The sequence below is a fragment of the Ascidiella aspersa genome, chromosome 3 (assembly GCF_963924565.1).
Source record: "Ascidiella aspersa chromosome 3, kaAscAspe10.2, whole genome shotgun sequence".
Lineage (NCBI taxonomy): Eukaryota > Metazoa > Chordata > Ascidiacea > Phlebobranchia > Ascidiidae > Ascidiella > Ascidiella aspersa.
The window spans coordinates 18,755,113-18,772,975 of record NC_139449.1 but is presented as its reverse complement, the minus strand read 5'-3'; the positions used below and the strand labels follow the sequence as shown (position 1 = coordinate 18,772,975).

The 17,863-nt window shown below is 34.8% G+C and overlaps 3 protein-coding genes across 5 annotated transcripts; all 3 read left to right on the top strand.

Annotated features, from left to right (window-relative positions):
- Positions 1-306: 306 nt before the first annotated feature.
- Positions 307-2,453, top strand: LOC146160564 (uncharacterized). The gene has a single exon (XM_083384035.1). It carries the CDS (start codon positions 311-313, stop codon positions 1,748-1,750), a length of 1,440 nt encoding a protein of 479 aa, XP_083240161.1. The 5' UTR covers positions 307-310; the 3' UTR covers positions 1,751-2,453.
- On the top strand, positions 2,448-7,896 carry LOC146160563 (recQ-mediated genome instability protein 1-like). Of its 3 annotated transcripts, none has more exons than XM_083384033.1 (11): positions 2,448-2,570; positions 2,684-2,814; positions 2,885-3,008; positions 3,170-3,292; positions 4,587-4,736; positions 4,884-4,950; positions 5,035-5,165; positions 5,330-5,435; positions 5,563-6,062; positions 6,867-7,043; positions 7,640-7,896. In XM_083384033.1, exons 1-11 carry the CDS (start codon positions 2,463-2,465, stop codon positions 7,826-7,828), a joined length of 1,806 nt encoding a protein of 601 aa, XP_083240159.1. In that variant the 5' UTR covers positions 2,448-2,462; the 3' UTR covers positions 7,829-7,896. The 3 variants fall into 3 exon arrangements, with proteins under 3 accessions (XP_083240159.1, XP_083240158.1, XP_083240160.1); XM_083384032.1 differs by having other exon boundaries at positions 5,330-5,459; XM_083384034.1 differs by lacking the exon at positions 3,170-3,292 and having other exon boundaries at positions 5,330-5,459.
- A 1,468-nt stretch (positions 7,897-9,364) lies between these two features.
- Positions 9,365-16,909, top strand: LOC146160562 (putative ribosome biogenesis protein RLP24). Its single transcript, XM_083384183.1, has 3 exons — positions 9,365-9,876; positions 16,119-16,306; positions 16,452-16,909. Exons 1-3 carry the CDS (start codon positions 9,733-9,735, stop codon positions 16,612-16,614), a joined length of 495 nt encoding a protein of 164 aa, XP_083240309.1. The 5' UTR covers positions 9,365-9,732; the 3' UTR covers positions 16,615-16,909.
- The last annotated feature ends 954 nt before the right edge of the window (positions 16,910-17,863 follow it).

Sequence of the window (17,863 nt, the reverse complement as noted above, 5' to 3'; positions counted from 1 at the left end):
AGTATTATTATTAAACAAAGAATATAATAATACTTGACCCACCCACACCCGAACGCTAACCCGCACCCTAACTCAAATTTTGTGCGTTGATTTTAGAACTGTGGTAGGATTCTAGACCAGCGCCAAGGATTCTAGTATAAAAATTTTATGAGGCTTTTCAAGTTTTACACAGCTTTTATTGCGGGCGGTATGTTGCATACCTCTAAATTAGAGATATAACATAACGATAATTAATTATCTATGAGCAGTTTGTTTACATACTCCCTAAAATAAATGTTATGCATTTTTTAAGTAGAATAAGTGATTCACTATGGAATTAAAAGGTCAAGTTTTGATATATTCCACAACTGGATGTCCTCACTGCAAAGCTGCCAAGAGCAAATTGGACCAGCTAAAATTGCCATGGAAGGATGTAAACCTTGATGATTATCCAGATCAGAGAAATATAATGACAAAGATTACTGGTAAAATGACTGTGCCGCAAATATTTTTCAATGACAAACACATAGGAGGTAATGATGACTTTCAAAATATGTCACCTGAAAAGTTAGATGAATTGATTGCTTATGTGCGTGATGTTGAACCACCTCTTGGTACACCAGAATTTGAAGCAGAACAGTACAATGCAAACAGCAAAGAAGAGTTTTTGAACACAAATGAAAAAAAAGATGAATTAGCACAATTTGTTGAAACCTTTTCAAAACAGAATAATATCATTTGTAGCCACAAAAGCTATCTGTTAATTTCTCATTCAAAAACATTCACTGGTGCTGATTTGATTACTTATATTGCTCATGAAAAGAATGTGGAACGGAATTCTGCCAAAAACCAGGCCCAGGTATTGTTAGATAAAAGGTATGCAGCCTCAATAAAACCCAACTTGCCTATGGAAGATAATAGCACATTGTACAGACTGGTCCAGGACTGGCCATCTAGTTCATTAAATGCTGGAATTCCTTCTTATCTTGAAACAGTTTCAGCTCCACACTTATCAGGTTTAATTCGCAAAAGCATACTAATAATGTATGCCAAATATTTGTCTCCAGATGGTAAGGCAGTTGACTATGTTGGTATTGGAGAATGCCAAGAATTTGTTGAATACAAAATGTTGACTGGTCATTTGCAAAGAGTACAATTGGGCGATCTTAGCCAGCATGAAAAGCTTACTTTTTTTGTAAACATTTACAATGCACTTGTCATACATGGAAACATTCAATTTGGATTCCCAGAGAGCACTTATCAACGTTACAAATTTTTTAACAGGGCCTCTTATATGATAGGATTAAATGACTACTCACTGCAAGATATTGAAAATGGAATTCTCAGGTCCAACCGGAAGGGTGTAGGAATGCTCTCAAGACCTTTCAAGACATCAGATCCTAGGCACAAATACATATTGGTCCCAGCTGAGCCACTCATCCATTTTGCTTTGGTGTGTGGAGCCAAGAGTTGCCCACCGATTAAAACATATTCCACTGAAAATGTTATTGGAGAGCTTGAAATGGCAGCGTCTGCATTTTTGGAGAGTGATGATGGCTGTCGTGTGGATAAAAATCAAAAAATGATTGGCCTCAGTATGATATTTAAATGGTACAAAGAGGATTTCGGTGAAACACAAGAAAAGGTTTTAAACTGGGTTGTTGAACATATGGCTGACAGTGACAAAAAGCTAGCACTCACAACATTGTTAAATGGAAAACAATATAAGTTAGTTTATTTAACATATGATTGGGGCACCAATAAGAAATGAATTTAAGCTTAAATATATTTGGACAGAAATACAAAGTAATCAAATCTGTGTAGATTTGTCAAACCATTCCAGACAGTATCATTTGTCAGATTTTTATTAAATTAATTTTTTTCTTATATTTCAGTACTACATATGCAATATTATGTCAAATATTATGTTGGTAGATAATATGCACTATATTTGATTTGCATTTTTCAGTAAATCCTACTTTTATATAGAATATTATTGTTTAATGAGCTGTATTCATTGTCAAACATGTTTTTGAGGAGTGCATACATTTTTTATTTCAAAGCAAGATATTGCTAAAGTGTTTTTTTTTCTTATTTGTCTGTTGATGTATTACACACACCATTTGATGCTGGCTAGACAACCACGTAACATTATTTTGAGTTTCATGGAAATTATTAAATACTACCTCTGTTGCCTGGTAATTATATATTCTTTTATGATCCGGTTATACACATTTTAAAACCCAACATTACTGTCTACCTAAACTGAATTGTACTCAAGAGATGTGTGTAAATGTATATATATGTATCAGTTGGTTACTGTTTATATGATATAATATTTATTTACCTGATCTATATGCTTTACAACATTTATTGTATTGTAAGCACCTGGGTAAAACATTTTTGTTTTATACTAGTTTGCATAATTTTAAATATATCTATACATAATACATATAATTATAGTAATTGTTTAGGTTAAGTAAATGGATGCCACTGTTAAAACACTAAACTCATTCTTGTTATCCCAGCACATCCATGTGCCTCAAGATTGGTTAAAAGCTTGCATAGAATGGCTCTGTCAAGAAAATCAGGTTGTTTTATACAAAAAAATATTGCCCCTTTTATAGTTAACTATTTAATTGTATCAATATTTTTGCTTTCAATCCATAATGTCAAACATTTAAATGCTTTTTAATTGATGTAGGGAATTAGAGGGCAAATACACAGCCTTAAAGAACAAGTAAGGGATCAATGGCTAATGACAAATTTAACAGAGCTAGCAGTTGCTCGTATTCCACAAAGAGTGCATGATGAGAAGTACACTCTTAATGGAATGTAAGTACTTCATTCAAATTTTTTTCTGTTTTTAAAGATATGACGAGTAAAATGTTGACATGTTTTACAGTTACTGCCTTCAAATAAATTCCATAATAGATGTTTCTACCCCATTATATGGACAAATGCTAAAGGTGCAGAACCGTGATAATGCAAACTCAAAAGTAACAGCAGAAACCCAAATAACACAAAAAGTAAGACTGTTGATCAAATCAAAGTTGTTTTTTTTAACTCAAATCCAATAAGAATTGTTTTTTCAAACGGATAAACTGCATGCCATTTATTGTGTTTTAAAGTAAAATTGTCTAAAATGTCTCAAAAAAGTTTGTGTCAACAATAAAATCTATTTGTCAAGCCTTGGGAAAAAAATGGTACAAGAATGTTAATGATGGAATTGACAGATGGTGTTACCAAAGTTTCTGGCATGGAATACAGAGGAATTCCAGCTTTGAAAGATACTCTCATACCTGGTACAAAGGTGCATTTAATTAGTATCTTTACTTGGCTTACTGAAATTTAATTAGGAAACAAATTTGCTTTTATTTAATAGTAAAAAGAACAAAGTTTATCTATCAGCAATATAATTTTAAAGAGGGTTCTTCTGACAAATATTTATTCAATAGGTAATCGAAACGTCGGCACAGAATAAATATTTGTCAGAAAAACCCTCTTTAAAATTGATATAATTCCTGGCAGCAACAGTATATTCAGAAATATAATGTTGTAGTATACTCAGAAATCCAAAAAGGAGGGTTCCAAAATTTTAAACTGACGATAATAATTAATGTCGTCATAAAATGGCTATCGTAATGACGTCATAAACAGTAAACAATCTAAACAGAAACAGCCAATTAACATCCTGCGAAAACGAACCTATAGATTAGAGTTTAGAGTAGACGCTAAGCCAGTGGTTCTTAAACTGGGGTCCGCGAGACAATTTTCTGGGACCGCGAAGCACCTAACAAAAAAGTAAACACGACGCTTTGAAGAAGAAAATGTTTTGTTCAATAAACTTTTCAGGCAACAATCGTTGACTTTAGTTGGAATCCCAAACCGTGAAATATCTTGGTACATTCATAATTCCACCATAAGGACTACTTAATAACAAGCACACCTTTCGCGACTTGCAGTACAAAACAAAGATTTCCCTGTAATCTGTGTACCGAGTCAGCTAAAATACAAGCTTTAAAAATAAATTACGTCAATTGCACACTAATTAAGTTGTCTTAATATAGGGTTATGGAGAATCTTTTGCGATAGGCCTAACTATCATTACATAAAAATAGATACTTTAAATCACGCACGACAGTCACAGATTTAGACCACTTTTTAAGAGAATCTGTGTTAGTTAAAAATGCCGTTGTTACACCAACACCGGATATTAGTGTACATAGCAAACAGCCAGGAACATTAACCTAACGTTTTTAGAAAGAATAAAGGGAGACTGTTCGATGTAGCGTTGTCAATTGTCGAATACAAACTTGTCAGCCGACCTGAATAAATAAAGAATGGCTAAGAGATAAAAACTATCCTGCCTTTACGGTCGACCCAGGTGCAAACAAGAGACGAATGACAGCGTTTTGCGTTTGATTTCGTTTTCGAATTAGCTTAAAATACTCGACCCAATTACAATATAAAACATTGCCGCTTAAAAGTGAGTTAAACCCTGTAAAAAAACAAGCAAAAACGATAATACCACTTCTAAAAAGGATGATCCGACCCCCTACCCTGGATGTGCCACTGAGTATACTTAGTGAATTTTGCATTTCTAGATACGCATCAAAGGCCCAGTACTTTGTAGAAACGGTGTGTTGATGCTATCATCGACAAATGTACAACTTTTGGGTGGCGAAGTGGAAGAATTAAAATTAACCCACTCAAAGACGGCTATTCTATGTGCAACTTTTAACCAGCCCCTCGTGGTAAGCTGACCAAGTCCAATTTGCTTGTATTTAAATCAATATTTAGTGTAATTTATCACTATGTTCTTATACTATGCCAACATACCTTATATATATATATATATATATATATATATATATATATATATATATGATCATTTTATTTAGGTTCAGAATGAAAACCAAGAAAATGCCCCTCCTACACTTCCACTAAACACACTTGATGCCATTTCAGGTGTGTATTTTAGGATTACTAATCGTTCTTTTACGGTTGTATTTTTCTTTTACGTAGACTGAACAGAAGAATGTTTTAAGGCAGATTCTGGGTATCATACTCAACAATCTAACTTACCGAGGCAGTCTGTGCAACAAAATGTTGCAGAGGACAGTTTTTTAATGGATCTGGATGAAGAAGATTTAATTTCAGAAATGGAACGAATCGAGTCGCAAGTTGGTTTCTATTTTGTAAAAATGTAGTTTTTATTAATTGCCAATAGCCATATTTGTCTAATTCTAAATCTGAAATCAGTGCAATCTGACTTCCGAAATGTAATTTATAGTTCTTAAATTAAAAGGCTTTGAACAGTAATAGATTTATTTACTTGTCTTGCCAGAAAAGCATGACCAATTCCGCTTCATCAAACATAACAACTCAGTTGCAGCCAAAACAATCCACACCTCCTTTGAATGCAAAACATGTGAAATCCATATCTACTTTGGGTGATGCTATGCATAAAAATAGAAGTAAATGTAATATATATAAAATAGCAGGTTGATTAAAAAAAATATTTATTTTTTTATCGAAAGCAGTTAGACAATCGTATCTGATTTTAACATTTATCTTTAGGAGGTAAAAAGTCTCTGACCAAAGCTTCAAGCATATCAGGAAATTCAAACTCGAGGCAGCTTTCTATTGAAAATGCATTCAAGCAAAACTTCAAGGAGCCTTCTGGTAAATACTCGTGTCTTCAAGCACCCAAAAACAAAATCACTAGGACCGAAAAGGCTTTACATTATGAAAATAATCCGTCTGCAGCTAGTTCGCAAATAACCGTAAACGTAAAATCATGTGATTTCGACCCATTTGCAACAACGAAATCGGTAAATAAAGCTATTAACATCACAACTCCGTTCAATTCAACTGATATGGATAAAACGTGTCCTTCACTCCTGTCTCGGCTTGGAAAGAGTCAACGCCACGAATCACCTGCGACGAATGAAAAGTCAAAGCCAATTTTATCTAGTGTTAAGCACGAGAGTATTGATCGTGATCAGGACACGCAGAATCAAGAGCGTTCCTCGACGGTGAAGTATCTTTGCCAATTGCAAAGCATACCCAAGTACCAGGTGAATTCAAATTTGATCTATTTATGCACATATTTTTCTTTGTATGTGTGTTATTTCCGTTTCGGGCAAATCATTTACCATTTTTCTAACATAGCCATGTGGGCGAAAAATTAATTTTCCAAAAATCCTGCAAACCCACTCATCGTGAATAATATATTTGTCTCCAAAGAAAAAAATTATCCTCGAATGTTTGTCCGTTTTAAGCTTCCTCGACGGCCCCCAAATCAAATTTGTTGCTACGATAGATGACAAATCATTTCATTCTTTGTGTGAATCGTTTTGCGTTTATTTTTCGAACTTTGAGCCAATCTAGTATAAGCGGTGTACGATACCTAAATGTATTTTCTAGAAAAAACCTGAATGGGTTTCTAGGTACACTTTTCATTAGCAGTCGCACACTTTTTGTTTGAAGCAATTTAGTTTGGTTGTGATTCGTGAACAAATATACTTGGAATCATAATAATCATTCAAAATTGTTAGAGCCAGGAAACGACTTGTCAAAGTAATTTTCGAAAACAGGTTTACGGTTGTAAAGCGTTTAAAGCAGTAAAAAAATTTAAAGGCCGGTGTAACGGATCTATATGATTACCTCGTAAAAGATTGGCCTCTACTGCGGTTTTGTGAGAATATACTACCGTGACGACGCCTCTAAAATGTAAACGATATCTTATTCACCAGAGTGAATTAAACGCTTAAAATATTTGTTTGTTATAGCTTCACTTTCTAATGTTATCCCTACTGTTGAGCAAATTTATACAAGCATCACTACAAATATATTTTAACTCTTTGTTTTTAAACATGCAGGAAGTCATGCACATTACTGTTAAAGCCTATATCGTCACATTGCTCTCCAAGCTTCAGTGTAACGTCTCTGAGGGAGGGTGGGGTCTTAAAGCGAAGATCTGTGACGGAACTGCTGTGCTCGATGTGGCCTTTAGCAACCAAGTTCTCGCTGAACTAATCGGCTTTCAGGCGCAAGAGGCAAGGCTTGGTTTCAAGTAGATACACTTAGGCTTGGCTTGCGTCAATTCAGAAGGGCATATAAGGAAGTGATTTAATTTCGTGCTATTTGTTTGCGTATACTTTGTCAGCTATGACATTCGTGTTATATGCTCAAGGTAATCGTTTGTTGTTTATCATGAACCTTATTTGGGAGCTACAACTCGTCTAATAATTATGTTTGAGAAATTAACTGTGGTATACAATTAAGCATGTTTAAATACAGCTAACGTCTTTGAGCCGATAATTATCTCTGCTCGTATGTGGCTTGACAATTTTAAATTTTATGCAAACGTGGCCCACCCACATTTTGTCTATTATAACCGAACTTTACCGAAGTGTGAAACGCGCACACTCAACAACAACAACAATAAAGACAAAAAATAACAAAAATGATTGCTATCCGCGTCGAACAATTATAAATTTTATTCTTACAATACCAAAGCACATCAACTAACCATCCAATTGTTAACAGTTCTGTAGTTTGTTGATTATATTGAATAAGTAGAAAACATAATTGTGTTCTATTGGTGCAAAACAGCAAATAATCATCGGAATTTATTTTTAATGATTTGCAGGCCGAAGAGATCAAACGGAATAGGGAGAGTCTGCTCGGAGAGCGCTTGCGACTGGGGATGGCTAACTGTCGCAACTCTATTATTACAATGTGCAAAATGATGAAGATTCAATTCGGTAATTCGATGCCCCGGGTCTTTCAACTCTTCGACGCAAATGATAGCTATTGGGCCGAAATGCGCATCGCATAACCGCGAGCAATTCGTAAACTGTCTTTCTGTCGCCGCCACCTTTCTTTCTTCTTTTTTTCAATACAGATTTTCGCTTCTGATGCCGGCTCGTGTTTGCTTCGGATTAAGTTCGTGTTTGCATACCAACTTGATTTTATGGCGATAATCCGGGTACGGTTTAAGAATGACGTAATGTCGTATAACTACAATTACGTGATAAAATGGAACCCATGTAATGTAGGTTTCCCGGAAAACAGCTTCTGAACCAGCAAGTTGAAAACCAAAAATACATTTTAACAGTGAGCAGCCAGGTGATTTTCCGGCCAATCCAAGGTGAAAGCATTTGTTTTTTTGAAAACAAATGTATATTTTAACAAAACATATAACCGATTTTGGACCCTTTGCAATTGTTTTGATATTTCGCGGCCATATAAAAATTCAAGGGTCGGTCGACGGATGTTTTAGTGCAGTCACGATTCTTTTTTAATACAGGTTTCTAACAAATGCGACCGATTCGCGCATAACATATGCTTTGTTTATGATCTCACATCATAAAACACGCTATATTATCGAATATTAAAGCATAACTAAGGACTAATAATGTTTAAAAACATTCACTAAAGCCTAATGTTTAAGAACTTAAAGACTAGTTCTCATTGCGGACCCTTTAAAACTTCTGTACGGACCCGAGTTTGGGAACCGCTGAGCTATAACGTCACTTTTCACCTGACTTTTAGACATTACGTTTATTTTTGACGAATATCACTAGCACAACAAAAAACTTAATTTTTATGATGTGAAACCGAAAAAGTATTTAACAATAGGATAACAAAAAACGATTATAATGATTTGTTAATAGAACTTGCTAGTATAAGTAGTTTTTTTATAAAAACAATAATATTCAAACAAAGACATACCATTTGTATCCTTTTAATTGCAGTTTGGCCAATTTAAAACAAATAAACGTAATTATTTTCGCGCCATCCGCAATTAGACTATCTATAATATTGATTAGACTGGGTTTTAATTTAACTCATACCAACAGGTGTTTTTAAGAATTATTGTTTTAAAACGTACCTTTGTGACGCCATGTTATTTTTTTATGCCCGCAGCCCAAACAAAAATCTTGGAATTCTCCCCTTCCGGTAGTGCTTTGGGCGCGACCAAAAAGTTTGTGAACCACTGTTTCACGACGTAACTCATGACGTCATCTCGGAAAATGTTCATGTTAAGACACAGCTGCATTTGGTCTTGTCTAAAATGCTTACCAGTTCGTCTTCTAATTTACTGTTTGTAGCATTACTTTTTCATTTCTACCTTAAAAAAGTTAATAAAAGTTGAAATATTTTTTATGATCCATGGAAATCATAGTCGGCGAACACGTTGCTTGGCTCGCTTCTACAGTATTTTATCTATAACAAAATTATATCGATTACATTAGTAATTTACGAAGTCTGCTAATATAATTTTGTAAAATATAACTGTAATGTAAAAAAAGTGGTAGGTTTTGTTGACCAGCTCGGCACAGTTATTAAATCAACGCGTAATATTTGGGTTAAGGCGCGAGTTAACGTCTGTGTTGTGCACACATATTATATTTAATATTTAACAATAATACGCTAACCCAAATAAAATGCGTTGTGGTAGGATTCTAGACATGCGCCACCAACTCGCCAATTTGTAATTTATTGTTCCAAAACTTAAAATGTTATTGTAATTTGTTCGAGTTAAGCCAAACCAATATATTAAATCCGTTATAATAATAGTTGAAGTTTAAACTGTTTTGTAAATGGTCAAGTTTAAACTGTTGTTTATGCGTAATACCAATTAACGTACATTATTCTATAATTAAATAGAAGTTAACCATAAGCCCCAAAGTTTAGTTTATTTAAAGTAGAAAAACTAGACTTAAAAAGGGGGACAGTATGCGCATCGAATCCTGTTCTTTCTGCTCGTCTCCCGTGTATCCTGGACACGGGACAACTTTTGTTAGAAATGATTGTAAAATCTTCAACTTCTGCCGAGCTAAATGCCACAAAGCATTTAAAAAGAAGAGAAATCCCAGAAAGGTTTGTCTGGCTTATTATATTTTGAGCGTTTGTACTTTACTTGATTCTTTATCAAACTGCATGTTATAGTTGATAGAAGCTATTTACACGGACAACAAACTAGTTTAACTTTATATATGATCATGAACCTGATTGCATTCTATTGCCTTCCCGCCAGAGATGTTTGGCGTGGAATGCTTGCCAAAAATAATGCCAGTGACGTCATTTGGTGTGAAATATCGCTAGCCTAGTGGGTTTACCAAGAGAAAATTGTCTTTTTTGTGTATATATTGTCCTATTTTTTTGGCGTAGGATTTCTGCCACAAAAAGTTTTGGCATGAATCTATGGCGGCCACAAATTATGGAATGCAGTCATGATCATGAGCGGCTGTATTCATACCTGAGCGAGACGAGCAATTTATTAATAAGCTCTTCCTAAGGCTATTTACCCAGATAACAAATTAGTTTAAACCAGTAAGCTGGCGACTTAGCGACTATGTCGGCTGAAGAATCAGACAGAAAACCAAAAAAAATGGTCCAAAAAAATTTTTTTTTTTAATTTAAATTTTGTTTTTGAAAGATCGATTTTCCAAAGAAACGTGTGCTTGTTCTACACATATTCAAACCAATATTTTTTTTATATGTTGAATATGTAGGAACATTTTGCACTACAATTGGCAGAAAATACTTTTTTGTGTCATTCTGAAAAAAGTACGAAGCATGTTGTTTAGCAGGGAAAAGCCAGTGTTTGTCATATAGATTGTTTATTAGTTTAAAAAGTTCTAAATTTCGATAGAACTGTTGTGTATTTGCAGTTTTAATCATGATAGTCGCCATTCCTGTTAAATAGACAGGTAGGACATTCGCATGGGCATAACAAGGATGTACTAGGGCTAGGCCATGCTGTTCCATCTAAAAGGCTTAAACTATATTTTTGACTGTTTTAATTAACTCAAAAAAAATTTCGCGCTGCGCACCAACTTCGGCATCGTTTTGCTATGATTGTGTCTCTGAAGCTTATCTATTCAGCCAAGAGATATTATGCATACTATGTACTTCACTGTGTCACTCTAATTTTGGCAAACAATTTCTATTAACTTGGATTATAACACACCATTATTTTTTTATTAAAAATTTCTCCCAGTTCAAAAAAAAAATTCTCGTTTTTAGTCTGATTTTAAGCTGCATGTGTGCACATGAGTTCGCCCCAAAACAGCTTATCTATGTAACAGAGTTAGAGTAAGATAAGCAGGACATGTGCACCCCCAGGCTGTACTTCAGCATACCCCATATGTATTTCTTAGTGTCACAAAAAATTTTGCGCCGAAGGCGCGATTCTTTGCTGAATCTTTTACTTCTTAATAATCTTGTTTATCACCTAAACATGGCAAGGTTCATACATTCCTTTGACGAACACATCATTTCAGTTTTGGAGCACAACCAAAAAACTGAAGAATTTACGCCAAAAATGCTTGTCACCAGAAGGCTGGCAAGATTCTGCCAGCCTGGTTTCAACTTTGGATAAGAAAATCAATCATAAAAATTTATAGAACTGTGACAATTAAAATTACAAATACCACTACCTGAACCTAATTCTAACCCTAACCTAAATCAATGTGTTATCACTAATTGTGTATTCAACCTAATTTCTCAACTTAAGGCAATTTTGGTTCCCCTTCTATTTTAAGATTGTGGAAGGTGACAAGGTGTGCGTAGGGCCATTTTGTAGAATTCCAATTCTAGAATAATAGGTTTTGAATCTAGAATAACATTTTCATAATATCAAATCCTAGTCTATCTTTAATTTATTATTTACCTTTTACTTTTTGTAGTGGATTAATCATAATATACCCTTAGTGACAAAACAGAAAATAATCATAAAACTATTTGATAACATACCTATATTGTAATCAGGGGCGTAGCGTGGGGGGGTGTCTAGGAGTCTTGACACCCCCCTTTGAAATCTCATTAAACAGTTATCACAAAACTAAAACCGTGATTGCTGCAATGTTACATCGATAACATTGCACCTGGCGTTGAAAACACATCTTGATTTATTTAGCAGTTCGCCTGATAAATTTTATTGTTGAAACGAACACTCTCAACAACGTAGAAAACAGGCGCTTAACAACGGCAAACGTCTTCACCGCAGGTCGCTCTATTGAATGTTTTTATTAGCCTCAATTTGAAAAGGAGCGCTTGACCGTGGCATTTTGAAACATATATTAAAACGTCGGCGAACTATATAGCTTCCCGCTAAACTGATAATAAATGGCAGTATTACCGTAACTTCAGTAATAAGCTATGTTTGTATTTATCTGCACGGTTTCAGTTGAATAACTTACATACAGAGTTCAAAATGAGCGATTTTGAAGCCACGCTTCATACCATCGGCGAAATAAAACTACAAATATCACCAAATTTGTTGATAAGCATTGTTAAGTTTGCTGACAACGAAGTGCAACCGTTTGTGATTTATACGTCACAGAGGCTGTTCTGACACCGCAATTCTATAGCGTTTCGCACGCAATGGAAATCACATGAGATTCGGCCATGAATAAGTCAACGAGGTGCTGCAATTTTTCTAACGTCAAATAGACGACTTTGAACAGCCGTAAGCTCCTAATAATCGCCTTTTTTAGCATCCAGAATACACGAAACGCAATTTTTTTTCTCGCTGGAGATTGTTCACACCACACACCAGACCCCCTAGAACAGGTGATTTGGGTTACTGATCATGTGACACAGTGGCCTATTCAGGGGGGCTTGGGTTTGTGAACCCCCTTTTTTGTGAGTGATATTATCGTTTTTTGTTCGTGTTAGTCAGGGTTAACAAACTGTCCTAAGCGGTAGGGATGTTCAAAGTAGAATACCAAGGTATTCTAGAATAATAGGTTTTGAATCTAGAATAACGAATCCAGAATAGCAAATCCTAGTATATTTTTATTAAATTATTTTACCTCGATTTTGTTTGGGGAATGGAATCTTTTTCTACCCTACAGGGCCCACATTCACAGCAATAAATCGCCCAAACTATTTGCTAATATGTGTACATTATAATAAAAAATGTTTTACATTCTTAACAACTGTCATTTGAAGCAGTTGTGTAAACTGTAATACAAGTCCACTGTCCAGGTTGTTGCCCAAACTTATATTTTTGCCAATAGTGAGTACAATGCAACACTGCACACAGAACTCTTTAGCAATTCGGTACAGTTTTTAAAAGCATTGTTTGGTCTTAGTGCTTATTTTTTACTAACGTGATTTGTTATGCAGCCAAATAATGTACTGCAAATAATAAAAAGTTACTAATGACATAACGAATACTTGACAATTTATGCTGTGCATAACTGCACAACCTCGCTGAATATTGGCCTAAAGTTGACTTTAAGTAAACCTATAGCGCATTTTCTCGATGGCCAGCACGTGTTACTTTTGCAACTTAACGCATTTAGAGAAATTGCAAACTCCGCTCCTGACATTACACGTTAGTCGCTCGCGCAATAACGATTGATTGACACTTAATTATTAGACGAACGTTATCGCCAGACGCGACGCTGACACTGCACTACCAGGTTACATTTAAAGCAAGCACTATAAATTGGTCGCCATGGCGACATGCCAACTTACCGCACGCGTTTGTGCAATTAGGCGCAACCATCGGCGGTAAAACATTAAATTATATCGGTTCCAATTACCCGAAATAAACGACAGAATTGGATTCGAATTCCATCTGGATTCAAATCCAAGGATTCAATATTCTACTTTGAGCATCCCTACTAAGCGGCAATGTTTTTAATGTAATTGAGTCATGAGTCTTTAAGCTTATGCGTAACCAAAACTAACGCCAAACTCTGTTTTGGTCTTTTTTGGTCTACTGTAAAACGCAGTATAGTTTTCCTATTTCGTTATTCGTTGTGGCTGGCTGATCACAAAGTGTGAGTTCGACAATTCACAACGCTAAATCAAACCGTCTTTCTTTTTTCACGCTAAGAAACATAAAAGTTAGACGCAGCTAATGTTTTCCTCGCTGTTCGCTGTCTGCTTTATAATATTTGATATTGGTTAAGAACGGATTTTTGTTTAACTCATGCAGATTCTTAAAAGGTGGTATAATGATGACTGTCGTGTGCGTTTCAAAGTAGCTATTTTTAAGTTATGATAGTTAACGCAAAATTATTCTCTATAAACTTATTTCCCCTTAACCGCAGCTTGTATTTTTGCTAACTTGGTACCCAGCTCGGCAAAGATGTTTGGCTAATTATGGCATAATAACACCCGGGAACAACGACCTTCGTTTGGTATTGTAGGTGGTGATAGGCGTGCCTGTAACTTAACGCCAGTCCCGTATATGGAACTTAGGAAACTGCGCTGCTGATAGTATATGATTCTTCCAAAATCAATCACACATATTTTAGGATCTTGGCTTAGTTTTTCGCCTGGCAGGAGTGTCTGCGACGCACATGTTCACTTTGGACGTTAGTTGTTTCTGATCAGAATGTTTTATGACGTCATTACAATCACTACTTAATGACGTCATACCCGTCACTGTTTTATTACGTCATTATTCATTAACGTCATACAGAAAATAGGGGAATTCCCTAAGTTGAAAATCGGGACACCCGCTTTAAAACGGTCACGCTGCACGCCTGATTGTAATCATAAAATTTAATTACAAATGATTGACATTCTTAATAACTGCTATTTAAAGCAGTTGTTTAAATAGTGATGAATAACTACATAAAAGAGTGAAACATGATAGATGTGGCAGGTTATTAATCTAACTTATTTTATTGCCCATAAAGTGAGTGCAATGCAACAAAGTAAACTTTTTTTTTATTAATTTAGTCAATTTTATAAGACATTGTTGTGTTTTAGTTTTACTTTACTTCAACTGTGATCTGTTAATTAGACAGTCGATGTGTTACTATTACTTGACCATCTTACATTGTGGCAGAACCTCAATGAATATGGACCTACAATTTCACTTAAAGTAACCCAGTAGCGATGTAACAATATAATTTGATTGACATATTATGATTAAGCTCAAGTTATTAGCGAGTATTTGATCGCCCAAACAAACACTGACCCTGCACTAAAAAGCGACATTTAAAGCAAGCACAGGAATTGTTGCACTACCTCTAACAGTCCTTAATCCATATATACTACTCATGGTTGTTAAGCGTAGCCCTCCCTGGTAAAATGTTTTTTTTTTCTGGACATCCTAAATGCCCTGATAAAATGGTGCAATACGATAATATGTCTTGCATAGTGCACATCAAGCAGAATTCATCATCTTACAACTTTGAAATAAAATGACAGAATACATTACACGGTAACAAAGCTTTACATTGTTGGAAAGAAAAATATTTGTGCCTGTGCAAAGGATAAGGTAATACCTACACGGTCTGAGGAAACGACTAACAGGCTGTTATGTAAAATAAATTTACCGCTAGATCGCATAAATAATTTGGTTAGGCGGGGGAGACTCCCTCTATTCCCCAAATGATTTAAAAAAAGTTATATCAATGAAACATAACTTTATTATAAAATAAATATTAAACCCGCGAAATCAGTAAAAAAAATCCATTTTGAGCAATGTTTTGCATAGCCAACTTTAAGACTAAACAATAACAAGTCAAGATATTTACATTTGTAGAATTGACAAAACTAACTCTGAAGTTTAAAATATATTTAATTAAAGTAGTTAAATTTACGCCGTGCCAATAATTTGAGTTAATTCAAGTCATATATTTAATTGAGTCAAGTCAAGTCAAGTCATATAAAAACAGTCGTCTAGTCCAGTGGTCTGCGTCAAACTTTCCTACCGCTCTGCCAAATAAATTACAATTTCGTATTTCAATTGCAAAATGCAAGTTGCTGAAGGCTTGTCCAACAAAATTTAGAACTTCTCCAGTTCTGTAATTTGCAGCTTTGTGACATAGAGTTAATGGTCTACTTTGGACTTCATTGTATGTTACAATGCTGCAAGTGTTGTACCCAACTGTTTAAAATTAGGCTACAGCCTGTTCAAGTCTTAAACTTAAAAAGACCAATTGTATGTGAAAGCTAAGAAGATTTTTAGTTGCATACTTTTGTCGTAATTACATTTTTGGTTTGTTTTGATTTTTAAAGGTCCACCTGTCGCAAAATTTGTTCGAAAAGTTTACCGGTCCGTAAGATAAAAAGGTTGAAAACCACTTCTCTTGTCATCACAATACTGCTAATTCTTTCTCAAACATTTTTTTTTCTGTATTTTTAAGGTAAAATGGACAAAGGCTTACCGCAGAACTAATGGAAAGGAACTGACAAATGATCTTTCATTGGAGTTTGAAAAGAAGAGAAATGTTCCTGTCAAATACAATCGAAAGACTTGGAATAAGACTGTCAATGCATTGCAAAGAATTGAAGAAATTAAAAACAAACGGCATAATCAATTTATTATGAACAGGTTTGAACAAAATATTAACCTGGTTAACAATTCAAATAAAAACATAACTTACTTGTAAAGTATTATTATTTTACCTGAAAAGTATTCTGTTAAGTTATCTTTTAAACTTATTTAATGCTGCTGCTAATTGTCTTATATTAATTAGGCTAAAGGTAGGTAAGAAAGTGGAAAAAGAAGCTGACATCAGGGAGGTGAAACAAAATGTGAACCTGGTGAAGTCTCCTGCAGCTGGTCTCCTTCAGAAACGGCAGGAAGAAGAACTAGTGGAAGTCCTACCAGAAGAAGATGAAGAAATGAATGTTGCTTAGATTTATTTCATTTTATTAAAAATGGGACAATAATGCAAACCTGATTGGGTTGTCGACAGCACGATTTCCGTGCAATCTAGAGACCGGCCTTACAGCTGGTATATATATTGCTGCATGCCAAGGGTTTTGTTCAAGTGGTGTTCTAAGAGTTTTGCAAATCACTTACAGTTTTTGATCTGTCTTGTCACTTTATTTAGTCTACTCTAACTGAATACAATTTAAATTTAAAAAGTAGGTTGTCAGAGTTGAGATTCTCTGATCTTGTTTTACAAAATAAACATATTGATCAATCATTTGTCAGATGAAATATATTTTCTGTTTTCGAATTCATTGTATGTCTGGTTACTAAGATTGTTAAAACAAAAAATTGATTACTAAATGTAACTCTATTGCTTATTGTTGAAACTGAAATAGTTTCGTTCGAAGCTTGTTAATGCCAAGTTGAAAATATGTTACTCCTTTAAGTAGGACATCCATATTTGTAATAGTCTTAGGCAACCAAATGCTTGCTGTTGTAACGATTCATGGCTCTGTACCTATGTGAATTACCCGAATCGTAAAATATGGAACTAGTTTATCTCTGCAATACAACCAAGGTTAGACTAAAAACTAGATTGGAATAGGGACAAAAAGCGTCCTCTGCACCCTGTCACTATATCTCCAACAAAAGTTTAACACACACAGCCTATACTTCATATATATATATATATATTTTTTGCGCTTTGGTCGAAGGCGTTTAGTCTTTGAAATATGAACGAAATACCAGCCGTTTTCTAAACTCTGAAACATAACCGATTCACATTTTGTCAAACTAATTTAGTTAATGTCATGTGTATTTCTCCCGATTTATACGGTCTTTGCGATATGTTGATAGTACTGCAATTAAGACGTCGGTAACTTAAAGCCTCAAAGGCAAAAAAAAACATCAGTTTTTTGTGCGAGATTTTCACGTAAACCTTAATTTTTGTGTCAACGCGGCCCACAACTTGATCCATGGCAATATATCAAGCAATAGTCTCAATTTTTCTTTTAACTTCTACTTAAATTCACATTTGCGCACAACTCCTAATGTAATAACAAGTTCGTTAGCTTATTTGTTTTATAGCGTCGGAGTAGCGTGTATTTGAGTTCCCCTTTTTGACCCGGCCCGCAACAACATGTTAAGTTTCTCACGCGGCCCGCTGTTAAAAATAATTACCCACCTCTGTTATAACCTACCAAAGTACAAACAGTCCCTTGCCCTAAGTTA